Below are 14910 nucleotides of genomic sequence, written 5' to 3'. Positions count from 1 at the left end.
AGCTGGAGCACTAGCTCAGATTTTCACTGCTCTCCTCGAGTAGCTCAAGCTTTCTTCCCAACCTCAGTTGGTGGATGACTTTTCTTCCTATCTCAATGAGAAACCAGAAGCTATCAGATCTTCAACAAACTCCCATTAGCAAATGGGTCAGCCTTCCTGTATTTATAACCCTTCCACTCTGTTTGTGCTCCTGTTAAAATGCGTAAACTATCTGTGCTGCTATCCAGGACACTGCCCTGCTCTGGGACTTTGCACTAGGTTGCATCTCAATTCACTAGACTGCTGCTCTAGCAACTGTCCCTCTCTTTGCACTTGGTTTTTCTCCCCTGGAGAGCTCTTAGCAGGGAACATGGTGCAATACTGCCAATCTTAAAGACAAACTGAAGCACCCCCTTCTCTTGACCCCCTCATCCTCCTCCAGCTACTACCCCATTTCTCTGTACCCCTTTGCAGCAAAACTCGTGACAGGTTTATCAATATTTGCTCTCTTCTCCTGTACCTAATATAATAATTAACATTACAATTAAACACAATGTCAAAATCACTAAAAGTCCACTGAATTGCCAGAGAGCAATTCGCAGACTGAATATTACTTGACTTATTGAGCATTGGACAGAGTGGATCATATCCTTCTCAACACATTTTCTTCATTTGACTTCCAGGACAACGCTGTCTCTGGGTCTCCTCATGCCTCACTGATTTCACGGTCTCCAGCTGCTTCATCACCTGGAGCTCTAAGCTTGGAGGCCTGCAGGGCTCAGTCCCCGACCCTCCGCTCAGTTCTGGCCACACTCACCACCTCACTCATGTCACCAGTCCCATGGTTTAAAATGAGATCAATGCCATCAACCCCCCACCCCCACCCCAACACACACACCTCCATTTAAATCTCTGCTTGACCTCAGCTCTACATCCCGGACTGTTATAGCTAACGGCCCTTCCTCACACCTCCTTACCTGGGCTGCAGCTAAGTTTTCTGCATCTTCCTTCTTACTGGTGGCTGGGAAGAACACAATGTTGTCGATGGTCTGGATGAGTTCCAGCTGCACAACACATTTAATCAACAGGGCAGCAAACAATTTTTGTTCTGGATATTCTGTGAGGAAACCCACCCCAATGCACATGCAAACAAATATTATTTTGAATCCTTTGTAATTTCTGTGACATTATAACGCTAAGGAAACATTAACATATTAAGGTTACTTGCACATATCACATGGAGAAGAACATACTTACTGCTTTTGCACATAAGCATTACTCAGTAAAAGTTTAATTTAATCAATATTTAGAAAAGCCACAGAAAATTAAATGTTTAAATAAAGTATTCCAAATTACTTAGAATACTGAATATGTTTAAGAAGTTTCCACTACGCATTTTAAAATTAGATTTAGGTTATTCTTTAATAAAATATAACAAATGGATTAAAAGCTAAAGCTTAAATGTTTACTGTTAACCCCAAGTTTGACCTCAAAATACAGGTAACAAAAATCTGTACCACACAAAAACAACAGGAACTAGATCCGTAAGAAAGGAAGTGTGAAACAACTGAGCACTCTCACAAATGAGGCTATACTGTGGAGTAACCATGGCACATGTTTTATTTGGATCCAGGTTAGGAGTTGGTAGTTAAAATGACCTTATCTCTTCAAATGGATCCATAAGCAAAGAAATCTATAAAAAGGTATGCGAAGTGCGTTGCTACAAAAGTAGCCAAATCATAAAGTAACAAAAGTGCTCTCCACATAGCCCAGGTGCGTTGTAACATAGCTAAATCCTTCTAGCCTGCACAAATCTGCTCAAAAGGAGGACATTTCTAACTCCGCCAGCCCATAAGGACACACTTATAAAAGTATTCTCCACCCTGACTGGTGTGGCTCAGTGGGTTGGGTGCCGCTGGTTCAATTCCTGGCCAGCGCACATGCCCGGGTTGCGGGCCAGGTCCCCAGTGGGGGTGTACAAGAGGCAAATGATGGATGTTCCTCTCCCTCGCTTTTTCCCTCCCTCCCCCTTGCTCTAAATGTAAATAATAAAATCTTTAGAAACATTTTTCCATTTCACTGACCATCTCAAGTTAAGCAGATGTAGAAGCTCGAGGTTAGGAAAGATGACAACTGCTGAGGTGCTAGGCTGACATGTGGCTTCAGGGGCAGCCCAGCCCCAAGGCCACACCAGACGCTGAGTTTCGGAACAGCCTTTCCCGGGAGCTTTTTCCAGGAGGCAGATGACTGTTATTCTGTCTCAGGGCAATGGCTCCAGCACTGGAAGACTTAGAATCCTTCAGTTTCTTTCTACTTTTCTTTACAAATGCTCTTTTTTGAACTTCATTTTGTGGAAGTTATAGTCATGTTTTAGGGGCTTTGGGTGGTAGCAAAAAACTTGCTTAAACTTATTCTTATTTAGGTCATTAATAAAGGCTCTTTTCCAGGAAGTTTTTGGAAAGGCTATTGTATTTTTAGTTTTTAGTAGTAAATCTCAAGTCAGAAAACAAACCCACAAGTCCCATGGTTCCTCTTAAATGTCTTCTTCCTATTCCTGCAATACAGTTACAGCCTTATCCACACCATCATTCATTCATCTCCTTCATTCAAGTCATAAAAACATTCTCAGTGGCTGGAGCAGAAGGCTCTGGGCAGCACACCTGGGATCCCTGCAGGGTGCTCTCCCAGCTCCCACATCAGCTGCCCCAGGATGTTAGGTGCTCTCAGCAGGGTGAGTTGAGAGTATGCGGCCGATGGGGCTCCATTCTGGCTGAATGAGGGGAGCTGGGACTCCCCAGTTTCTGGTGTCCTTTCAAAACTGGAGGATGCAAATTCTAATTTCAGTCTCATGAGAAGGACCTGCAGCATGTATGGGAACAATATCTACTTGGACAAATTTTACTCATAACAAGGACTGACTTGCCAGACGACCATTTCATGGAGTCACCAAAGAATAGGGAGCAAGGCAAAGGAAAGGTTAACTATGTGGGACAAGAAGCTCTGAATCAAGACTAGAATTGAGACTAGGGGGCAGGGGTGTTTTCTGAACGTGCAGAAAAGGTGAGGTAGCCACCCTTCGGACAGAGCCAAGCACTCAGGTCTGTGCTGTGATTCCCTTCTGAGTGGGAGACAGCCAGACAGTAGGGGGCCTCCTCATCAAACAGGAACCACGACCTGTCCACGAAGTGAGTGGGCTCGTGGGAACACAGTGGCCATTGGCTCTTCCTCCAGCTCCGACTATTCTGAGTCAACACTTCCACGGTGACTTTCCCCTAAAGAACCCGAAGGGGAGTGAGAGCAGGAGGTGCGGGAGAAGAACAGAAGCCGAACCCTCGGCTCAGTGTGGCCACGGTGCAGCACCCTCTGCCTTGTTAAAGGTACAATCTCCCATCAGCCAAGTGAAAACTTTCTAATGTGAGAAGGCCAGATTCTTCCTTTACAAAGCTAAGTATACTTAAGGTCTGCCTTGGGGCTGAGAGAGAAGAAAGCCACTCACTATTCTGTCCTCACGGCATTTTCCAGGGCAGACTAAAGCTGTCATGAATTCCTGCATGAGCCACACTGTTCTCCAGAGAACAGGAATAAAAAATGAAATGGACCACTCACCACCATCTAACTCCCTTTTAAGAAGTTAGCAAGCCACAGTGACTGAAGCTAGAAGCTCCTTTCAAGTAGGATAGTAAATCTGTCTTCACTTAAGAAGAAATATAAGCACCTAGGATTAATTTAAAATTACCTGAAAAAAATTAGCTCAAATGGATCAGTGACATAAATAAAGGAGCTAAAAGGATAACACTCTCAGAAGAAAACATTGGGGAAAATCTTCATGATCTGTTAATGGATTCTTAGCTATAACACTAAACACATGAGCGACGAAAGGAAAAACAGATAAATTGGACTTCATCAAAATTAAAAACTTTTGTGTAACAGAGGATATTATCAAAGAAGTGAAAAGATCACCTACAGAATGGGAAAAAGTGCAAATCATGGATCTGATATGGGTGCAGTATTCAGAATATGTAACAAACTCCTATAGCTCAATAACAAACAGCCCAACTAAAAATGAGCAAAGGACATGAATAGGTATTTCTCTAAAGAAGATATATAAATGGCCAATAAGTATATAAAAAGATACTCAACATTATTAATCATTAGGAAAATGCAAATCGAATCCACAATAAGATACCACTTCACACCCACTAGAATGGCTATCACTTAAAAAAAAAAAGTAGTAATGTTGGTGAAGATGTGGAAAAATTTGGATTGCTGGTAGAAATGTAAAATGGGTGCAGCAACTATGGAACACATTTCAATATTTCCTCAAAAAGTTAAATACAGAATTATCATATAATCAAGCAATTCCACTCTCTGGTATATACCCAAAAGAATTAGAAATAGGCACTAAATAATACTTATAAACAGACAGTCATTACAGCCTTATTCATGATAACCAAAAGGTAGACTAAATCCAAATGTCCATTAACAGATGAATGGATAAATAAAATGTGGCATATTTATACAAATAACAATTACTCTATCATAAAAAGGAGTTACTGATTCATTTTACAATGTGATAGACTTTGAAATGTTATGCTAAATAAAAGGTCACATATTATATGATACCATTTATATGAAATGTGTAGAATAGAAAATCCAGACACAGAAATCAGACTGGTGTTTGCTAAGGGCTACGGAGCAGGAGAATATGGAGAAACAGCATAATGGTTATGGGGTTTCCTTTTGAGGCGATAGAAATGTTTTGGCCCTGGCCAGTTGGCTCAGTTGGTTGGAGCATCATCCTGTAAACCAAAGGGTTGCAGGTCTGATCAGAGGTGGCTGATAGTTGTTTCTCTCTCACATCAATGTCTCTCTCCCTCTCTGACCCTCCCTTATCCTCCCTCTGGAATCGCGAGGCATGTCTTTGGGTGAGGATGTAAAAAAATATTTTGGAACTAGATAAAAGTGGCAATTGCACAATATTGTGAATTTACTAAGTGCCACTGAATTGTTCACTTTAAAATAGTTACTTATGTGAATTTCATCTCAATTTAAAAAAGCAGTTAAAGCTGTCCTGTTTTCCTCTAGGAAGGACTCAGTCTTTCCTCAGGAAACAAAATTGAACCTACTTAGTAAAAAACAGAAGGGCCTCCCCTTCCTTGTGGAAAGAATGGAGAAGGCAGGAAGGAGCAATGGTGACATGGGGGTGGGGGGGCAGAGTGGGAAGACCCCTGCTCGCCAAGCACCGCCGCTCACTATCTTCCCTCACAGACAGGTAGAAGAGAGGCCATCAGGCTCCACTTCTGCAGGAAAAATACAAACTGTCATGAAGAAGGAGGTGGGGAGGGAAGAGTCACAGGCTCAACAAAAACAGTAGCTGGAAGCCTTGTGGGAAAAGGGGTGTTGCAGGTGCCAGCAGAGCTCCTGACCATCCTCAGGTGAGCGTCTATCCACCTGACGATGTTCAGGTTGGAACAAACACAGTCACAAATGACCTCATGATCAAGTACTATATATCTGTTAATAATAAAAGAAATTTCATCCCTTTCCTGAATAAAACAAAATACACAATTTATTTTTACTAAGAGAACTCACTCACTTGCTGAAGTTTTAGTTTTGTTGATTTCTTCATTCACAGTAGAGACAGAAGCCAATGTTGCTTGCTGTCTGTTATCTGCAGATCTTGGTTGAATAGAATCATGGATATCTACAGATTTCTGTGATATTGTATCCTAATAAAATACAAAAATTCACTATATGTACAATGAATAAAGCTTAAGAATAAAAACAGTTTCTATTATGCTGTGCTTTTTAAAAAATACATTGTATCCCTATGAAAAGTGACATTTTGCACACTGTGATTATAGACACAATGAGAAAATTACTGAAAATTGCCTATTCATGGACAGAGCTTATAAACAGTCTTTAAGAGAAAAGCTTCCTTTTCACCCCTCAGGCTTGGGTCTGATACCATCCAAGGGCAAGAAATAAAAATGCTGTTTTTTATTATTGACAAGTAGTCAATAATACCCATTAGATGTCATGAAATCTAAACAGAGCTCACGTGTGGTAGAGACAGGGCTATTTCTGCAAGCTTTGTGTAGGCTGAGCTCAGGGAAGCTTTTTAGGGGTGAGTTTAGGGAAGGATAATAGGTCACTAAAGGAACCAGCAACCGTGGTCAGTGAGAAGCTGACAGACTGGGAGTGTGGTGTCATGAGGTGAAGCTGAACAGTCAACTCCAACAGGGCTAAGTCTAGAATTCCATAACCTTGAAGAGGCAGTGAATCTTCCTGAACCGAGGCTTTCTGATCTGAATACGGAGACGACACTTTCCGTACAGTTGTTACTGTCTAAGGCTGAGATAGTAAATGCAAAGCACTAGCACAGTGTCGGACAATCTGTGGTAGCTGACATTACTACGATTCTCACGTTATTTTGTGCAGAGGAGCAGTACACTCAGCGAGAAGACAAAAATGTGGCTTCAAGAGGAACTGAGACTTCCTGACATAATAGTTCTAGCAGGAAGCAACCTCACCTGGGTTTCCTAAAGAAACACAGGACTTGCATTCCCAAAAAAGTGCTTAGCAAAATAATTTTTAACTTGGACTTAAAATACTGTAGTTTACGATATTTTATTCCCTGTTCTATATAAAATAGGGATAACATGTACCAAACCTGGTTGAAAAATCTGTTGGAAAAGACTGGAGTGGTGTGTGTACTCGCCAAAGAATGCCAAGGGCAGCCAGCAGCCACCAGAAGCTGAGAGGAGCAGAAAAGGATTCTCCCTTAAAGGCTTCAAAGGGAAGTGGCTCTGCTGATGCCTGGACTTTGGACCTTTTGCCTCTAGGACTACGAAAAAATAAATTTCTGTTGTTCTAAGCCACTAACTCTGTGGCAGACCTAATTAAACAAATAACTGGATGAAGGGTATATTAGAAGTCTTTGCACTATTTTTGTAACTTTTCTCTAAGGTCACATTATATCAAAATTAAAAGTTTAAATATTATCCAATAATATGTACAGTTTGGCACAGAAATCCATACATAATTTGGTGCCTGTCACTTACAACTCTTGAAATCATTTTACTCTATGTCCCAGACCATTCATTATATAAAATAATTTAGAATATTTCTTTCATAGCACTTACAGAGATAAAGTTTAGCTTTCTGGGACATTTACCATCATGAAATTTAACCTGAGAATTCTGAACAGTACATCTATGCTTTCTTTTTAAAAGAGATAGGGTCATAGAAAAGAATTTGGCTCATGGTAAATATTACTTATCATAAATAAATAATTTAAAATATGCCTTACTTATCAGAACTTACCAACTGTTTTTCACTGATGGGAGAGGAAGGTGGGGGAACAGTTTCTCCAGAAGTGGGACGCCATGTCAAGAGCCTTTAAAATAACAAAACCACATCAATCAGAGTGTGAAATATGTCGCATCCAACATGTTTTTAAACAGGCACAAAAAAGTCACACAGATGTACCAAGAACAACATATTCTTTCTTTGACTACTGCTAAGACCAATTTGCTGGGAAAAAAAAAATCTAATGAGAAGTTTAAAATATGTACTTCCAGAAAACAATTCACATTTAATATAATGAAAAGGGTACTGTGGTCATCAGTTTACACTAACTTGATCAGCTGCTAGGGATAGAAAGATGACTGAGGCCTAAGTTCTTGCTTCTGAGAAGCAGGAGCTCCTGGGGAATGGGGCAGAGAGATAGTAAATGCATCATTTCAGTTCAAAATAGAAAGAGCTCTGGTAAAGATATATGAAATATATTCTTATAAGATGATCTCTACATATACCTTATCTTGAGTGTGTATATTCAATGAATTACAACGGAAGCAGTACTTAAAAAACAAAATTTAGCCTGACTGGTTTCTATAAAGACTTCATAGGGACAACAGCTAGGCAAGAATTCATACAATAGCAGCCACAAATAAACTGTGACAAAAATGGATCATATTTGTCAGTTACATTGATCCAACAAAATGTGCACCAAAAAATAAAACTGTCAAAATAAATATAAGTAGGCCAAGGGAATTACTGTGCATCCTTTTAGTGCAGTCCTACCTAGAGACTCTTTCCTAGGGATGTGTTACTTTTGTATGACTTCCTATTTGCTACTGATGAGGATATTTACAAAGGGACCACAACAGTGCAAACATACTTAACTCATGTCAAGAAATAGTTTGTGATGCTTAAAAAATGTGGACTGAGAGTTTTCATATGTAGTTTTATGTCATTGCATTCACATATGTCTACTTGGTAAGATGTTTTAGGTAAGGTTTAAAACATCTTATTAATAAGTAGATTTAAAAATTGTAGATGAAAGTGAAACTCTACAGGTCAGAGAGCGCCCAAGGTAGAGAGAGGAAGTAAGTTCACGGGTGTCCTGCAAAAAGTCCAGGTGCTACCAGTCATTTAGCCAGACTATACGTTAGTTTCCCCATTGATAAAATCTCTTTTACTACAATTCCAAACTTATCCCTTAAAAAAGTGATGACAATAACTGTAAAATGTTATGGGTGTAAGTTTCCATTTTTTTTTTTTTTTTTAAATTCAAGACCACTGCTTGGTGTAATATAAGATAAATAAAACCTGATAGAAGTGGCAATGACATCATTATGACACCAATTTTAGATGATCAGACTAAAGGTTTTGGTTTATAAAGAATTCAACCTGGCTGCTGTGGCTCAGTGGATTGAGCGTCAGCCTGCGAACCAAGTGTTGCTGTTTCGATTCCCAGTCAGGGCACATGACTAGGTTGCGCATCAGGTCCCCAGTTGGGGGCGCGTGAGAGGCAACCGCACAGTGATGTTTCTCTCCCTCTCTTTCTCCTTTACCCTCTCTCTAAAAACAAATAAATAAAAAATAAATAAATAAAATAAAATAAAGTAACCTTGTTAAAAAAAAATGCAATTTTAAAAAATAAATTAATTAAAAAAAAGAATTTAAATCATATATTTGTTACGGTTTATAGGAGTTTGATGTGTAATAAATACAAATTCATGGAACAATAAGATATTTTTAAAAGATTCTGTTATGAGAAGTCACTAATTACTATAAAACCTTTTATGTCCATCATTCAATATATAAAGTTGTATAGATTCATCTTACGCATGTGGGATTGTAGTTTTGAAGATATCCAGTGTGCAGTTACAAGTTTTATCCCAGATTTCTAGGGTAAATTTTTCACCATTCAGGATAACAACATTCTCTAAGCAGTTTGTACCAGATCGTGCTAACTGCTCATTGTCTAGAAAAGAAGAGAGCAATTCATTTATATATTACCAGGCTCACATTTAACACTTTGCGTTACTTATCTGGTACAGACGTACCTTGCTGCACACACCAGAATAGCTGGGCAAAAATATCATCCAAAAGTACATCACTGAGTACTTCTAAATACTGGGTGAATACATCACAGATGGCATAAAGTGCATGATTACAGGTTGTTGTCATCCATTCAGCTTTCTACAGGAAAAATGTCATTAAGTGAAGGTCAGACCATTCATCAACTACGAGAATTAAAAAATAAATATTTTTGCATATGTAAAACGTAAGACTATCCCTGTTGCTTTCCGACTCCTACTTCCCTCTAGAACACTACATTCATCTCTCTTAATATGTAATCTAATCCTATTTTCTTCCATTATCCCATAACTACCTATGTACAGAAATAATTTAACTACTTTTGCACTGTTTGCTTTGATTGTAAAGAACTATCACTGCATTATTTTGCTATTAGCATTATGATTTTTCAAATGATATGTATGAATGACAGCTGGCTTTGCTCCAGCATATTATGGACCATAAAAGAGAATTAAAGAGGAAGAAAAGGATAAGAATTTATCCAAGTGGGATTAGCATATCTTTAAAATTAAACTGACTTTTATGAAGCACAGTTACGTAAAAGTCCCATAAAAGGCAAATGGGGCCATACAAAGTAAGTGTTAAGTAATTTCTTTATTTTTCTCAAATGTATAATGGAATAATCTGAACTGACAGTTTTCATATAGTTTTGTGCTAGTGCATATATAAGTTATTTATTTCTATGTAGTCTTTATTCAATTCAGAATAATACTAAAGACAATATTAAAATAAGGAAAAGAAACTGGAAGTTCAACAAAAACATTGAAAACAAACCACCAATTCATTACCTCATTTCTATCCCCAAATAGCGTTCTTGTTTATAAAGACATACAATTTATTATAATGCCTTAAGAAAATATTTTCTAGGAATTGTATTCTGTTCAATGTGCTTAATCTGAAATACTATAATGTATTATATTAGGGAAACTATTAAGAGCCTCTTGACTATATTAAATGAAAATTTTGTGTCTTCTTACCTCTGTCTGCTGTTCTGGAAGTTTCATGTTGTCAAAGATTCTGAAAACAATTCTAAATAAATCCTGCCACCAGTGTTTTTCATAAGTGTGGCCGTAAGTTTTCATTACTTCAAACATTACTGTTAAACCCCTAAAGTGATATAACATAATTAGGAAAACTATAAAACAAAAAAGTATTGAACATCAGAATCTCCCTCTTAAAGTAATTGTTATAGTTCACAAAGCTACAGAAAACAAAGTTTAAAACCGGTTTTTTTTAAACCGGTTTTAAACTAACACATGATACTGAGTTCTAAGAATTTTATGTTGTTATACAGCTTTCCTTAGAATACATCATTTAGCAAAAACCTTTACTCTTTAACTTAAAATTTTTTCTTGCCCTGGCTGGCATGACTCAGTGCATTGAGCGCCAGCCTGAGAACCTGAGGGTCACTGGTTCAATTCCCAGTCAGGGCATATGCCTGGGTTGCAGACCACGTCCCTGGGTAGGGGCATGCGAGAGGCAACCACACATTGATGTTCCTCTGCCCCTCTTTCTCCCTCCCTTCCCTCTAAAGATAAATAAATCTTTAAAAAACTTTTTCTTTTTTCTTTTTCCTCCACGCCCATACCATTGTCTAGCATTTAAAAATAGTTAATGAAATTACAGATTAAGAAAGATCGTATTAGTGAATATTAATTTTGTGGCACTGTGGCCAAGGAATACATCAAAAACAGTCTGAGAACAAATAAAAACTAGATTTTAGAAAATATTTTTGAAAGAGCTATAGAAATTTTTAGCTAATACTATAATTGTACATATAATATCCTCACACAAAAGAATCTGTAAAATGATTCCACTAAGACATTCCCGTGGGCAGGATCAGTTCCCTGCTGTGTCCCAGGCACAGAGCATTGCTCGCGTCACCTAGGAGGTGCAAGGTAAGTATTTGAGTGAAAAAATTACTTAGTATCACAGTCACTATCTTTGGATAAAACTAAAATTCAGAATTGCCTTCCTGATGCCTTATTATCTTTCTTGAAATTAAAAAACAAACAAACAAACGTTCAAGTAACCATTTCAAAGCTTAATATTTCCTCTTTATGTTACTTTCTTCTGCCAAAACATAGGAGTATCATTCAATGTAGAAAAGGTTTCTATTTCCAAAGGTCTGATGGTAAGTCAGAACAAAGTTTTCTTTGAGGGGCCTCATAAAGATGGTACATTATCGAGCTCATTTGCTGCTATGCTAACCAGGCCTAGTGCATTCCTGGTACAAAACAGGCTTGAAATAAGTATTTGTTAAGTGAATGTGTAAAAATAACATTTGGGCAGGGGGAGCAATTGGGAAAAACTGGGACAAATGTAATAGAAAAAAAATTGATTAATTAAAAAAAAAGCATATGGTAGTTTGGCCCTATAGCAAGTTCACAACAGTTTATTTGACACCTAAGATACCTAATGTGCAACCAGCAGAAGTAAACAACTAGTTCCATGTCTCCCCCAACACCCCCTTTTCTTCTCCATCTCCTGAGCTCGAAATCAGTTTCCTCTCACTCCAAGTCACTGGATTCCAACTCCCATGTCTGGAGAGAAAGAGATCTGGGAAATTCTGCTTTTTCTAGGCCTCTAAAGCAAACACAGGTCTATAGAGGTTGCTGGTGTAGGAGAAAAGAATATTTGGGACTTTATGTTAATTCTGTACCTGTAAATCTGCAGAATTTTGAGGAAATCAAATGAGAATGCATGTTACAAATCACAGTGTTCCATTTTAAAATGAAATCTATATAACAGCCCTCCCAGACACTGGGATGAAGTAAGAAAATGAAAGCCATCACTGAAGTGTCTACTCATATTTTCCCTCTCCTTTACTGACGGAAGCACTTATTTTCTCTTTTCCGTAACAACCAGAACCCATCCATAATCTGAATATAAGATATGGTGAGAAGCAAGGTAGCATGGTCCCGGACAGGCTAAGAGGCTAAGAAAGCAAGCAGGCAGATCCCGTGTCAAGATAAAACATTGTACACTGTTCTTGTGATTACTAAGCTCTGTGAAAAATTCCCAAGGTATAAATCAAGGTTTGAGTCCTACCTTGGATGACTCATCTATGTTATAACATTTTTGTTATAACAAATAATAATATAAAAATGAAGTTTCTTAGGAAATAAATCAAACTTAACCTTGTATAGGGGTGGGTGTGGTTCTGAAGGGGAGGAAGGATACATTCTTTCATTACATTTCTATCTTTGACTTGTTACAAGTCTGTACCACCTTTCTGATTTTAAAAAGTTCAGAAAACTGTCCAAATGACTAATGATTCTACCTAAAAAGAAGACGGGATAATTAAAAGAGGGATTTTAACATAAAACTGAACTCATATGCACTCAAGCACTTTTCACAGATACTGAAATATAAGTTGGCCATATCAATTTGGCAGTCAAAAATAGTGAGAAAAATTATCCTGTGGGGTTGATATGAGCTATAACAAGAGAAGTTTATACCGAGTGCTTATCTGGTTACATTATATCCACAATAGTTTCTTTATAAACTGATTATATGTTTATATAGATCTTTTACTGAGAATATACTCTGGAAAAAGTTCTTTTTGAATAGATCTATAGTATTCAAAACTATGTTACTGACCAGTCTTTAGAGAAAAGGTTCTTTTACTTAAAATTCATCAAGGATGTGCATTTGGAAATTCTTCTATCATTCATTAGGAAATAAATTTAGCCACTAACTTCTATTTCTGATTGGAAATAAATGTATGAAAAGGAAGAACCTGTAAAGTATTAAATTAACATAGAAGCTAAAACTGAAAGCTATAGTAAAATTTTAAGGAAAAGTAATGTATTTCACATTTTTTATCACTATTTTAACATATTTTAAAATTTGCTTTCCTGATAATTGCTATATTTGATAAAATATATGATTTATGGCCTTTCACTGCTGAACTTTTATTCATATAAAAAAAGTTAATTTGATTAAAGTCAAAATAAGCCTTACAAAATTTTAGTTACGAATACTGATTGTTACCTGGTTCTTACATCTAATTTGCATCTATTGATGATACAGGATAACTCAAAGAGGATTGGGAACCATCCTCTCACCCACACCCTGTCTTCAGGAGCCACATTCATATCGTCACTTGTGTATTCCTTGAAAGCCTTCAAGAAAGGAAGGGTTATTAAAAGCAAAACATAATAGTTACATTAAGCATATTTCTCCAAAACTTTAAAAAATGTTTTACAAATCAAAGTGAACAATTTAGTAAACACAATAATTCATATATATATATATATATATATATAAAAGGAGCTATAACTGCCTATAAAGAGCACTGGACTGGAATTCAAAAGTTGGTTTCAGCATCAACTCTGTTACCAGCTTTCTGCATTATTAACCAGGATAGATCTGGCTTTCATTTTTATCATTTAAATGGCTATGACACCAAGCAGCCACACTAACCACATTGGGGAGGTATGATGGTCAAAGGAGTTATGTTTGTGTAGGTGAAAAGTACTCAGCACCCCATTATTAGTCCATGTCGGCATATAGTAAAAATCTTATTACCAAAGCTTTGATGTATCACTTCTCCTTATGGTAGTTGTAAAGACAGATTCAAATATGTGCGTTAAGGCTGGCAAGTTGCCCCATTCAGCCTTGTACAGTGCTGAAGCCCACACTCATCCACTGACTGTCAACTTCAGCACTGCAGAGCCTAACAGGCAAAACACAGTACAGGGTAATGGCTAACAATGCAGGCTTGAGTTCTAATCCTAGGTCTCCTTTACTAGTCTGACAATCACAGGCACGTTTTTAACTTCTTTTTTGCCTCAGGTTCCTTATCAGTATGGAACTACAGTGATCCCTCACTTATCACGGGTATTACGTTCTAGACCTCCCTGCGGTAGGTGAAAATCCACGAAGTAGGAACCTTACATTTATTTTAGTATTTACTGTACAGTACCACAAAATCCCATGATACAGTGAAAAATCCACGATAATTAAATATATATTTTTTAAATCCTGTGATACAGTGAGGCCATGATATAGAGAGGGACTATTGTATAACACTATCCCATGATGTTAGGAAGATTAAACAAGTTAATACTACAGGTGAAACACTCAGAAAAATATGTGATACCTTCAAAAACTGCTGGCTATCAGTACTCTCCATTATACCTCAAAATCAAACTCTGATAAATATTCAGTAAAATTATGTTTACTAAATGACACTTCACCTGAGGTCTGTCAGACACATATTTTGCACAATGGCGAATGAGTCGAATTGCTTCCATACTTGTGTCTGGGAAAGCTGCATTGCATGCAAACTCAGACAAACACTTCACTGCATCCTGGAAAGAATCAATGGTCGCTGGAAAGTGTTTTTCAAACACAAGGGCTAAAAAAGGGGAAAAGATATCAAAATAATAATAATTTTCAATCACTCTTAATTATACCAAAAAATACATCAGCCTCTGGGTATGATGTATACTTCTTAAAGGTTAAAAGCTTTGGTGTCCAACTGACAGGGTTCAAGTCTGTGGTAACCACTTACTTGACCTTCCTGAGGAGTAGAGA

General features: G+C 37.6%; 1 protein-coding gene across 3 annotated transcripts in view; it reads right to left on the bottom strand.

Annotated features, from left to right (window-relative positions):
* The window catches only part of ARFGEF1 (ARF guanine nucleotide exchange factor 1), a 108098-nt gene that overhangs the window by 6444 nt on the left and 86744 nt on the right, over positions 1 to 14910 (bottom strand). For all 3 annotated transcript variants that reach the window (XM_090283599.1, XM_090283597.1, XM_090283598.1), the window contains 8 exons: positions 14571 to 14731; positions 13363 to 13493; positions 10344 to 10473; positions 9333 to 9468; positions 9112 to 9250; positions 7306 to 7378; positions 5576 to 5708; positions 957 to 1096 (listed from right to left, as the gene is read on the bottom strand). In XM_090283599.1, coding sequence (XP_090139725.1) covers positions 957 to 1096; positions 5576 to 5708; positions 7306 to 7378; positions 9112 to 9250; positions 9333 to 9468; positions 10344 to 10473; positions 13363 to 13493; positions 14571 to 14731 — 1043 coding nt within the window. The remainder of the gene's footprint in view (positions 1 to 956; positions 1097 to 5575; positions 5709 to 7305; positions 7379 to 9111; positions 9251 to 9332; positions 9469 to 10343; positions 10474 to 13362; positions 13494 to 14570; positions 14732 to 14910) is intronic.

The sequence above is a fragment of the Furipterus horrens genome, unplaced genomic scaffold (assembly GCF_987537825.1).
Source record: "Furipterus horrens unplaced genomic scaffold, mFurHor1.1.pri manual_scaffold_7, whole genome shotgun sequence".
Taxonomy (NCBI): Eukaryota; Metazoa; Chordata; class Mammalia; order Chiroptera; family Furipteridae; genus Furipterus; species Furipterus horrens.
Note: the sequence above shows the minus strand (reverse complement) of the source record. Positions and strands in the feature narration are given on the sequence as shown.